Genomic DNA, 13,078 nt, shown 5'->3' with positions numbered 1-13,078 from the left:
AATTATTTTTAACATATTTCCTTTTAGGATGTTTCTTTCTCTATATATTTTTGTTGACTAATTTTTTTAGTGAACAGAGGTGATAGAGTAATTGAGCTTGGGCCTTTGTCTTGTCCATTATCCCTGGTGGACTTGGACAAAGCAAGCAGTTGGACAAGAAAAATAGAATAAAACACGTGCATACCTTATGGAGTCACACGCGAGGGTAGTCCTCTTCTCTCTCTCTCTCAAAAACTGTTAAGGAGAACCTAAATTCCACCGCTTAACTAATGACCAGAGCACAAACTACCTCTAGTTAGGCTCCCTTGCGTTTGTTGCCAAACTTACCTTCAGTGTCGTCGTTAAGTGTGCAAGCTTGATGAATCTATCCGATTGAGAGCTCGAGCTCTGGCTTAAGATTGAGGTTAGTAGCTCAAGGCGATCACGAGACGAACATAAAGAAGAATCAATCACACAAGAGTTTGTTATTGCTGAGTTTTGGCTCAGGATTGAGGTTAGCTCATTTTTCAAGGTGATCACGAGATAAAAACCAAGACATAGCAAACCGTGTAGCTATGAGAACTTCTCCAGCATGCTGCTGTCGGCCTCAGGTCACACACACGGTGGTCATTCTTGTGTGTGAAAAGGAATGGAATGGAAGAGCGAATTATATTCAAGTCAACCACGTGGCCACAGCAGACAAGTACGTGGCCACGGCAGGAACATCACGTCAGGACGGGCAGCATGTTTGGATCAGAATCATCTTGACTGGATGGTCAATCAAGTACACAACCAAGTGCCAACCACCTACCCGTATTTTTCTCGTATATTCCTCGTATATTGAAGGTGTCACAATCACAAGACTACAATATGGCTAATAAGGCACCCTATTTGACAGCAAGTTTGTGTTCTGTTTCTTGCCAGAAACAGGATAAGCTCTGCGTGGCAAACGGACAGTTTGGTCTTTGACTCCTGCAATGCAAGAATAGGGAAGAAGAGTTTTTTTTGTTAATTTTAGAATATTTACTACAATATGAGATGTTCCTTATGAGAATCATCTCTCTCATCTAGCATATGCAATCTTCCAGTGATCCGTTCTAGCCAAACCATTACTTTAAAAAAAAAAAGTGATTCTGATTCAGAAGATAAATAAAAACATTGAAGGGAAACTAGAAAAATCTGACACCGTTTGGAAAACATTGTTTAGAACATAGAGTGTCAAGAAAATTACTTTAGCAGGAGAGGGTTTGATGTATGAATGCAATGTGTTTTATAATCAAATATTTGATTTACATTCTGTAAGATAAGAAGAGTGATAAACGGTGAAGAAAAGGGAAAAGGCACAGCATCTAGGACCCAGGATGGTTTAAACGGGGCTGGGCAGAGATAAGGTTTGAGAGCAATGGCATTTTTGTCCTTTCATGTGCTTGGAAATTGGAAAAAGGAGATAAAAACAATAAAATAGAAAAAATGGCAAGGAAATCAAGTTATTAACTATTCAAGTGGCAAGTTTGCAAAGCCAGCTTTTATGATTTAAATATAAATTAATCTAGAATATATAATCTTTAAGGGTTCTTAATAATTTAAAAAGTGGAGTATATATGTTAGACAACATAGCAAGACATAGAGAGTTAGTGCCGGTAGCGGTGCCAGAAACTCAAATTTTACCTTGTTACGGCTCCTGATTTTTGCCTTAGTGGCCGCGCGTTGGTGAATTTAAATATTTACCATTCACAGCTAGTATTATTTGGCAAAAGAACACGGAACAACCAATGAATTTGAAAGAGCTCCTAGACCCGATCCAAATAAAAGTAGATTGCAAGTTCAGTTGACATGACGGAGTACCAACATAATCTCTTCATCAGTTCATCAGAGAACACAAATGGATGTAATCTGAGACGAGGCATTTGGTCTTGTGATGAGGACCCGGCGTTCTCCATCGTGCTGTCCGCCGTCACCGGCGGTCACCATCTCCGCGCCGGCGAAGATGGCGAGACCACGTGAGGATCATGCCCGTCTTTTTCGTCATCAATAACATCATAGAACTTGGCGACGCAAAACCTGCCTGAGCCTAGGTTCACGAGGGTTTGATTTGCCAGCGACCAGTTCTTGGGCGGGTCAACAAGATCCAGCCCGACGTGCTGCACCGCCGGCGGCGAGCCCATCCCGGCGGCGGCGAGGTCCACGGCGCACACGTCGTGGCGGCTGCCACTACTGCCAGCCGACATGCCGAGCCAGAGGCCGAGCACGGGGACGTGCGCGGCCTCGCCGTGGAACGGCAGGACCCAGTCGCCGGCCTTGCTCCACGCGCGCGCCACCGTGTCGAACGCGTAGGTCGCGGCGGCGGCGGACACGCAGATCGTGGCACCGCCGCCGACCACCGCGACGGCGGCCTTGTCGTCAGGAGCCCTGTACCCGGGGTCGTGGACGAACGGCGGCGGCGGGAGCGGGCGCCACCGCCAGCTCCCCACGGGGTAGCAAGCGAGCACGTCGAAGCCGCACGGCCTGTCCGGGGCGGCGCGGGACGTAGAGGCTGTCGGCGTGGTCGCCGCCGGGGTTCTCGGAGAAGACGTCGGCGTCCACCCTCGGATCGATCTCGAAGTCGGCCATGGCGTGGGCGGCGGTGCGGCGGGCGGCGACGGCGACGTGCTTGGGCCCCACGGGCGGGGTCGGCCGCCTGGGCATTCCGACGAAGGAGCCCGCCATGGCGTTGTGGTTGTAGACGACGGTTTAGCCCGCCACGTCGGAGCAGAGGAGCTTGTCCTCGCCGAGGCGCGCGAACATCTCCGGCGCCCGGCCGCCGCCGGGGTAGGAGGAGATGGAGAACGCCGGCCTGAACGGTTTGTAGTGTACGCCATGGATCGGCTCTGGCATCTGCTCGATGTTCCCGGTCCATCCTGTTTCGCTGGCGCTGCTCGTGGTCTTGTTGGTTTTGGCCTCTCCCGCCGCCGCTACTTCTGCTTCTGCCGTTGATGGGTAGAAGAGGTTGGAGACGTCCATGCGGCTCAGCGAGTACAAGCCACGGCCGCCGCCGCCTAACACCAGATGCAAGGACCCAAAGTTAGAGGAACCTCCCCCTCAACCCCCCCCCCCCCCCCCCACACACACACTAGATGATGGTGAGATTGCAGTGGCCACACCTCCAAAGGCCAAAGCATTGCACCCACGGAGCTCCCGCTGCGCACCGCCGCCGCCGATCTGGGTCACGAGCCGTTCCCGTTCCCATTCCCATTCGCATCGTTCGACGCATGGTCGTGGATGCTGAACTGCGCTAGCCACCATCCCGCTTGCTCCCATGCTGGTGGCCGAGCCATGCGCTACTCCCGTGCATACCAGGAGGAGGTCCATGGAAGGGGAAGATGGATGTAGCACCATGACTTTATGAGAGCATTTTATTGTGATCCGGAGGAAGAAGACTCCACGTTTAGAGGCACCAGTAAGCTACACACTGAAATTTTTCGATGTTGCAGTTGGTATTTTTGAAATGCTGGGATTAATGTTTGCTGATATTTTAGTCGTATATTTTAATATTAAAAAAAGCTAAGTTTTAGTGTTGCGTACTCTGTTTGCTCGTGTTACAACGGACCGTCCGATGGGAAGATTTCCGTCGGACGTGCAGATGGCTTCAGAAAACGCATCGATACCTTTCATTAAAAATTTTATACTCCCTTAAATTCAGGCACAAACCTAATAGTATATCTTTTACAAACGGGTTGATGTGCTAGGATTATTATACTATATAAAATAACCTGCTCAAACAATTAGTAGGCTTTTGCCATCTAACGAAACCCGTTAATCGCGCGATCGAGTTGCATGAACCACCTGTTGCGAGGCTTGGTCTCCATCACCAGCACGGCGACGTCGCACCTCACGTTGAGGCGGTCGTCCTTGATGAGGAACGGCGCCGTCTTGATGAGCTCCTCCGTGGCGACGAGCTCCTCGACGCCGTTCCACCTCGATCCATGGCGGTCGAAGGCGAGCGGCCCTACGATCCGGCTGTGCACGGGGTTCCCGGCGTAGTCGAGGATGCTCACCCGGTACGACGCCGTGGCGCCGGCGCCGGCGCCGGCGGCGAGCGCGAGGTCGACGGAGACGAAGCCGCGGTGGATGTGGTTGACGCCGTTGGGGTAGTAGAGGAGCTCCCACTGGTGGCCGCCGACGTGGAACCGGCTCGACCTGATGGCCGTGCCGGCGGCGACCGTCCCGTCGACGAGCGAGTAGCCGTCGATCCGGTGGAGGTGGGTGCCGGTCGCCTGCCGCGCGCGCGTGGCCGAGCCGGACAGCGCCCCCGGCGCGAGGCGGCCGAACGGCAGCAGCGTCGGGGCCGATACCGACGGCATGATCGATGATCGATGATCCGGCGCCGGTGTCGTCGTCGGCGCAGACGAAATCGAATTCCTTTGGGTCACGCGCACGCATGTAGCAGTAGCACAGAACATATATGGCCATGGAATCTCAAGTTGTCAACACAAGCACGCCAGGATCGTCGACTTGCTCAGTAGTGAAGATTGGCACCATCTCAGCAGAACCATGCTGTCAGTTGAATCAAAAGCTCGGTCGACTTTATTCTGTCCGTCCATTTGACGACGTTGCTCTCACGTTCACTGAGAGCGATGATCTGTCTCATGACTTTGTATCTCCTTCGCAAATGGCACTAAAATTTGCATGCCTCTTCAGATCCTTGCTGTTCTATTCCATTTCAAAAGTGTCTCCTCGTATTCTCACTTCACTGTTTCATCCACTATATTTACCATCTAAACACAATCATGCTATCTTATTACTTCTCCTCTCATCACACCTGCAGATCCTAACCAGAGTCAGAGTTCCTCTTCTGGTTCCAATAGCTAATTGGTGCTCGCGATCTCTGCCTTCATTCCTCACCTCTTTATTATTCTTTGGGGGCATTTGTGTTCTTGCCCCTATTTTGAAGTGTAATTGTAAGTTTGCTTTGTGATTTCGTCCTTGACAACTCACAAGTTAATGCGATTTTGCCCCTAGTCAACGGTCAAAACATGGGCAAATACGCAAAGACCAAGGGCAAAATCACAATGAATTGTGAATAGTCGAGGGCAAAATCAAAGTTAGAAAAATGAGAGTAAAAACACAATTGCACTTCAAAGTAGGGGCAAGATCACCAAATATCCTTTTATTCTTTTGCCACGGATGAGCAATGAGCTTCTTAACCTTCTTTTGAATATAATCGGCAGCTCTCTTGCCGGTTCATTTAAAAAAAATAATTAGCTTCTTAGTAATTATTATAATCAGCATAGTAGATTCCTTCTTTGCATGTCTATTTTATTTTGCATGTCAATTTCCTGCCACAGTAGTGCACAATAGCACTACAGAACCGGAAGCAGGTGAAGCCGGAGCTCGACGGAGCCTTGCTCAACACAGCCTTAGTTCTTATACATACGCGTGCGTAGCAGCAAGAAAAGTAGATCCAGACGCCTCCTATTTCCAAGCTCACACTAGAGTAGTTTCTGAAATTCCTCTTTACCTCCTATGTTCTCTCTCTTTCTTCACTGCACTTTCCAACCTCAGTGAACTGCTTCACCCTCTAGTGTTCCTCTTTGGATGTGTATGTGTTTACATGCAGAAGTTGACTTTTTATTACCGACTCATGCAATGTCATTACTGCCAAGGACAAAAATATGGAGCGACAAAAATTTACTATATGAAGGGAAGGACTCTCTGAAAAGGAACACATGATCAAGTAACTACGCAGAGATAGTAGTCAGTACGTGTACAATAGTACCACATTGGAGTTCACCTTTTGACTTGATCGAATTGGTCAGGCATAGGTCAATATATACTAGCTAGGCCTCCAAATGTTAGTCCGTACCTGATTTTTTCCCCCCTCACAGAAATGGTAAACGACACTCACAACACAAACTCACCATCTTGGCTGGAACCAGGCCATCATCAAACATTCGAGGAAGTCTAATTCTGAACGAGAGAAACTGGTGAAACTAAATTGAATTCCACTCTTTTCTGTCTGTGTGCTTAGAATTTAGAAATGAGCAACCTATATATCTAGATCATTCACCTGCCACTGCATCTCTCCTAAAAGCCAGACTTGCCATTGTCCGTGACTACAATTTCTTGGGGTGCATGCTTGGGGTGAAGATTTTGCGAACTAGGTGCAAAAACAACCTCCGGATCTCTTTAAGAATGAAAGCTCAATCTACAAAGGTGATAATGTCAGCATGTTCGTTCATAATGTGGATGATATGCATGTGAGGTTGTTCCGGATGTCTCCTCCTCACAACGCAGTGCCATTCCTTCCTCATTATTCTTCAGGCTCACACATCAGGGCTGAGACTTATAAAGGTCAGGTCATCACATGAAGAAGGCTACAAATAAGAGGCATATATGGTAAAAATGGCTGAGGAGCGTGTCGTCGGTCGTTTATAAGAAGTGTCTTCAAGGCCTAACAGTACAATGTTAGGCTGGCAAGGTGGGTGCCCTGCTACTGAACTTTGTTCTTCATTGACACCCTATAGATGCATGATCCACTATATCCTGCAGTACAAAAATTCTGGTGCACTCATGCAGTTCAATGGCCATATTCACGCCTTAAAATGGTATAGCTAATTTTTTTTTATCTTTTTTTGAACAAACAAGCACGAGATTGTGCCTATTTCATTGATAGGGAGGCTAATTTTTTTATCAGAATAGAGAAATCTTCCGTTGATTTGTTTGAGAGTGTGAGTGAATGAATGTATTATTTGGTGTTTGATGGCAAAATTGTTAGCACTAACTGCACTTGGGTGTGGTGTCCACTCAATTGACTGCAGACCACCAGGGGAAAAGCAGATGCAAACATAAGTCATTTTGGTACAGTCAAATGGTTTACAGCAGAATATTTCCCTTCAACGGACTCTTAGGGAGTGTTATACCTGCCCTGTAAAAGCAGGATAAATGTTGCAAGTGTTATAGCTGGCCTGTAAAAGCAGGATATATGTTATATATAAGCATAAATTCATGATGTGCGTATGCTGCTATTTGAAGGAAAATGGTTACATATAATGCCCAAGATGAGAGAAAAAAATGTCTAACAATGTGTGTCCACTGTCTAATAATCATTACTAGATTTTTATCTTTTGCTGATAGTTACAATTAAATGGCCGACGGTAACTTCATTTCTATTATTTTCCCCTCTCCAATGGGTGACGGTATTTTAGTATTAAAGCAGTATTTCCTGAGAGTATAACTGAACTCCCTACTGACTATTGCCGACCAACAATTCCAGACAACGTGGACAAAAGCAACTGAATTCCCGTCAGCTACTTGCTGATCACTCTCAGCATATATTATAAATCTTGTAAGGAAATAGCGAGGGTATAGCATTTAATTACCAAGTTCATACTGTCCTCTCATTATTGGATCTGGAGTTAACGTCTTTGCCAAAGGATCCCTATGAAGGCTTCCTATGCTCAGTAGTGTACTGAGAAATACCCGAAGAAGTGGTGCCATTCGACCCACCTGCAGCAGCGATACAGCTAGCCTCCGCGGTTCCCCATCTGGCAATTTTCTACCCACCTGTAGCAGCGATACAGCTAGGCTCCGCGCCTATGAATCACCGATACACTACGGGAAACACTTAATTTGCCAAGTGCCACAGGCATTCGGTAAAGACCCAAAAACACTCGGCAAAGGCTTTGCCGAGTGTTACACTCGGCATATAGCACACGGCAAATATTGTGTCGGCAAACACGACTTTGCCGAGTGTCAAAACTCGAGCACTCGGCAAACATTTTGCCGACGGCCAAAAAACACTCGGCGAAAAGACACACTCGGCAAAATTAGCGTTGACGGTGTCGAGGCTAACGGCGGCTTTGCCAAGTGCCAGATGGTAGGCACTCGGCAAACACCACCGCTTTGCCGAGTGCCAACACACGGCAAACACGACCAATTTGCCAAGTGTCAGCACACGGCAAAGCCATGGTGTTTGCCGAGTGCCTACACACGGCAAACACGGCCACTTTGCCGAGTGCCGTGTCCCTGACACTCGGCAAAGGAGTGCTGTTTGCCGAGTGTTTTGGCTTTAACACTCGGCAAACACCTGGCGCCTGGAGGTGCAACTGCCACCTTTGCCGAGTGTTAAAGCCAAAACACTCGGCAAAGGCTCCTCTTTGCCGAGTGTTACACTCGGCAAAGTGCCCAGTACCCCTTTTTTTCCCGTTTTGTCACGTATAACGGACCCCTCTCAATTCACAATACACATCATCACAGGCATTTGTAATAAACAATCACATGCATAATTCACAACCACCATTAGAAACATTATTCACAAACATCACAGGCATAATTCAACATAAGCACGAAACAATCCATAAATCCAAGTTCAAGTCACAATTTAGTTTCAACCAAGTTCACAACCAAGTCTAGTTCCGTGGAGGCCAAGGAGACCACTGCGACAAATCTTGATCTTCATTATTCGAAGCCGCCGATTGATTCTGCACATAGGATAGGACATTCTGAGCTAACATCTAAAGTTGTCAAAATTAAAGTATTGAATCTTAAGCACAATGTGTCAAGTGACTCACAGGAGTAGTTGTGGGTGGCTGAGGCGGAGGGAACAGCATCGGCGGTGGCGGAGGCAAAGACTGATCCATGCTCGAAGCAAAATTCTGCATGTACTGGAACATTTGGTCCATCCTCATCCGATTTTCTTCCTCCATCCTCCGCCGCATGTCCTCCATCTGCGCCACCATCTCCTCTTGTTTCTTCCTTGCTTCTTCCACCTGAGCCTACAATATTTCATTGCAATGTTATAATGCAAAGCTAAAGTATAACAACAAACGAACGATGAATGGAAGAGAAAGAACCTGAAGAGCCTCCATCTGGAACCGTGCAGTGGTGGGTCGTGGTCGTATCGCCGGGCTCGAGTCCGTGCTCCTAGCTCGGATCTGGAAGAGAGTGGGAGTAGAGGCCGTGTCGATTACGCCGTCGCCAATCCAATATCGGCCATGCTTCTTGCCTCCTCCCACCCTCATCACGATTTCTCCATCAATGTCCTCGGAGCTCGGATCGAAGTCTGGCCCGTGAACCTCCCTAGCCATCTTTGTATACTCGCTGACGCGACTGTGTATGCTAGGATGGTTGTACGCCTCGGGCGGGTCGTCTGGGTTGAAATCGATATCGGCCGTCGTCTTGCCCTTTTTGGAGAGGACCCATGCCTTGAGCTGGGAGCAAGGTCGGCCATCATGTGACGCCGACTGCGGCAAAAAATACAAAATGATTAGAAATTATGTAGAATTGAACATTAGAATAAAGAATTGAAGTTGCGTACCCATTTTTCTCTATATTCATCAAGGCTTAGGCTGCCTTGATGGTGTGGTGCAGTCGGCATCTGCAAACGCCGCTGCCGGCAAGCAAGGTGGTTCTCCAACCACCCGGGCTCCAACCACACGTCGACCATCTTCTCCCAGCACTGGATATGCGCACGACACCACCACGGAGGCACCTACATCATCAAGCGTGTGACATATGAAAAAGAAATTGAGCCTAATTAATCTTAAATAGTAAGTATCAATGTTCTTTACTTACCCTTATGAATTGGTCCTTGGTTAGGTTCATTGTTCTTGCCTCCTCTTTTCTAACCTTCATCCGTCTGTATTGAGCGTGGAATTCGATGATAGCCTGGATGCGCGCCTCGTAATGCATGTCCTTCACGAGCTTCTTGGCGGCTACATCACAGACGGCCTTCGCCTTGGCCTCGAATCCCTCCTGGCATCTATAGAAATCCTGCATATAGACGCGTATACAGTTATTATTTCAAGAATGTCGAACGTAGGTGATGTATTGAGCAATTTAGTGCGAGGAGTACTTACCCACAGCTCGGCCTTGACCCGCTCCGCTATGTTGGGGAATCTCCTCTGTTGACGATCAGGGACGTCGGGGGCGGCGACGTAGTGGTCCCACGTGTAGGCCGGCTGCTGCTGTCCGGCGTATACCACCAAGCCAGGGAAGTGAACCCTGCACAAAAGGCCAAGGATCCCGTTGGCCTTACGGTTGTGGTCACCCCCACTGAGCTTAATCCAACTCCTGCACAAGTCATTAATATAAATTATTAGTTTTTGTAACTTTCAACATAAGAACATTATTGAGAATATTTAAAGTTACTTACTTGGTCCCAACCGGTTTAATCAGCGGGCGTAAATGCTCAGGTATCGGACGCTTCGGGAGGGATGAGGGACCTCGCAACCATATCTTGGACTGGGCATCCCCTGCCTCCCCGTCCCCCTCCTGCTCCTGCTGCTCCTCCTCCTCCGCCTCCTCCTGCTCGTCGTTCCCAGAGGCGTGTGCGGAAGGTAGCTCCTCCTCCTCCACCTCATGTTCAGGCGACGGGGGCCTCGCTGCTTTACCCTTCCCTCGAGGCCTCTGGACCACCTCCTCCTCCTCAACCCTACGTCGAGGCCTGCCTCGACCGCTCCCTGAACATGACCCTGACCCTGAACCAGTCCCTATAGCGGCTAGTCTCTCGCAAATCGACGTGAGCTTCCTCATACCGCCCACCATTGCTCAATGACCTGCAATTAAAAAGAGTAAACCATTCAGCATAGATAAACAAAATATAATTACAAATATATGCAAATTATAAACAAATTATAACTAAATTAGTACGACTCATACATGTATTAGAAATAATCATCATGATCGGGATTAGCTGGATCATAAGTCTCATCATCACTATCACGCGTGTCGATATAGTCAAGCCCATGCTCCGAAGGAGGAATGTCGTCATCACTGTCATTAGCTAATTGTAATCGTTGAAGTAATTCTAAGTCCTTCACATTCTGAACCTCGTCTCCACCGTCCTCTGCAGCAACCCTTTCGTTGTCTACTTCCATTCCGATCGCTTCGGTTAAATCTATCACAAAACTCCCTTCGAGCCCATCTTCTTGGAATAACTCTCCTTCGTACGTGTTGGGGTCTATATTATAATCTTCATTGTTTGGTACAGGTAGTTTACCGTGTGGCGATACCTTGTACACAACATTCCAACCCTTAAGACGGCTGTCGGTTTGGCACGGGTATGACAAATAATAAACTTGCGTGGCCTGTTGAGCCACAATATAGACATCGTCTCCTGGTAACATGGATGACTGTCGAATTTCGACTAGCCCAAGATTAGGGACCCGTCTCATGACAGATGGATCAAACCAATGGCATTTGAATATAACTGGATTAAGAGGTTTGCACCCATGAAAAGTTAGTTCGTATATTTCTTCAATTCTTCTGTAGTACTCGACCCCATCAGAGCCTGGCGTGAAAACTCCGGTATTTGTGGTTCTTCGATTGGGCCAACTCTGCTCGTGCCTTGTTGTGTGAAAACGATATCCGTTGACGTCATAACCGGCAAACGACCTGACCCTATAGTCACAGCCATCGGCAACCTGTCTCAACTCGACATTCATAGACGCATCGGTTCGGCCCTGCAAGTTCAAACAGGGCGGTTCATTATATTAATCGTATGTACGAGAATGTCCGAAGAAATTGGATTGTACCTTCTGTTTGAACCAAGAAATGAAATCAGGCATTCCATTTCCCACACCCTCTTTGAGAAGAGTCTCAGCTTCGTGCGGGTACGGTTGCCTTGATTTACGCCAGAATTGACGATGAAATTGCCTGTAGCAACAAGAAATATACGTTTAGGCAAGAGAATGGTGACTACTTCGAAACAAGTTTGTTGAGAACTTACATCATGTACGGCTCCACCTCAGATAGGTTGGTCAACCCATACAACATGATAGAGCACCACTCTTCATGGTTCAAGGTCTTGCGGGTCGCACCACTTGCACTTCCGAGTTGCCCTCGGAAAATGCTAAGGCTTAATTCATCTTCGCTGGCATTGTAACGTGGAGGTGAATTATGCACGCTAGGAAGGTTGTCAGCGTAGTATTTTGATGTGAAGTTTGACACCTCCTCCAGAATGTATGCCTCTGCAATGGATGCTTCAATTTTGCACTTATTCTTACATTTAGTTCGAAGAACCTTTTGATATCTCTCAATTAAATAGCACCAACGACCTTGCACAGGCCCCCCCATTCGTGCTTCATACGGAAGGTGTAGAATTATATGCTGCATTGGATTGAAGAAGCCTGGTGGAAAGATCTTCTCCAACTTATAGAGCAACACAGGCGCCATTGTTTCCATTTCTGCAACCACAGTACGAGATAACTCCTTCGCACAAAGCCGGCGGAAGAAATTGCTCAACTCCGCTAGCACCTGCCACACATGCTCAGGGACATAGCCTCGAACCATCACCGGAAGTAGGCGCTCAAGCCATATATGGTAATCATGACTCTTGAGCTCGTTGATTCGCATAGTTGCTAAATTCACTCCCCTCTTCAAGTTCGCTGCATAGCCATCAGGGAACATTAACGTTTGGAACCATTCTAGAACCTCCCTCCTTTGGGCCCTCGTCAGAACAAAATCGGCCTTAGGCTTCCTCCACGACTTGCCAGTTCTTGGAGGCGCCATGTTTAGCTGTGGTCTGTTGCACAACGTCGCTTGATCCACTCTAGCCTTAACGTTATCCTTTGTCTTGTCAGGAATGTCCATGATTGTACCAAAAATTGCCTCGGCGATATTTTTTTCCGTATGCATTACATCAATGTTATGTGGAACAAGAAGGTCATCAAAATAGAGAAGATTCCACAAGCACGACTTCTGCGTCCAAGCATGTTGCTCGCCGTATCCCAAAAAACCACCTTCTTCATCATTGACCTCGAGAGCGTCTAACTGAGCACGAACTGCGGCCCCTGTCATCATCGGCGGTGCGGGGTCTGTAACTACGACATCTTTGGTAAAGTTCTTGATGTCTCGTCTGAATGGATGGTCAGGAGGGAGGAATTGTCGATGTTTGTCGAACGAAGAATATTTGCCACCTTTCGACAACCAAATGAACTTCAAAGATGCTTTACATACTGGGCATGGGAACTTCCCGTGAACACACCATCCGCAGAAAATCCCATATGCCGGCAAGTCATGCAGGGAGTACTGGTACCAAACATGTATCTTGAAGTTTGTCTTTGTGGATCGGTCATATGTCCATACCCCTTCCTCCCAAGCATGGAGCAAATCATCAATC

At 47.8% G+C, this 13,078-nt stretch overlaps 1 protein-coding gene across 1 annotated transcript; it reads right to left on the bottom strand.

The window, feature by feature from the left end:
* Window positions 1–3,758: 3,758 nt before the first annotated feature.
* On the bottom strand, window positions 3,759–4,319 carry LOC117849386 (BTB/POZ and MATH domain-containing protein 4). The gene has a single exon (XM_034730921.2). The coding sequence runs from the start codon at window positions 4,317–4,319 to the stop codon at window positions 3,759–3,761; it is 561 nt and encodes a 186-aa protein (XP_034586812.2).
* Window positions 4,320–13,078: the final 8,759 nt, after the last annotated feature.

Source organism: Setaria viridis, chromosome 3, assembly GCF_005286985.2.
Source record: "Setaria viridis chromosome 3, Setaria_viridis_v4.0, whole genome shotgun sequence".
Taxonomy (NCBI): Eukaryota; Viridiplantae; Streptophyta; class Magnoliopsida; order Poales; family Poaceae; genus Setaria; species Setaria viridis.
This window is presented reverse-complemented; position numbering and strand designations above follow the sequence as displayed.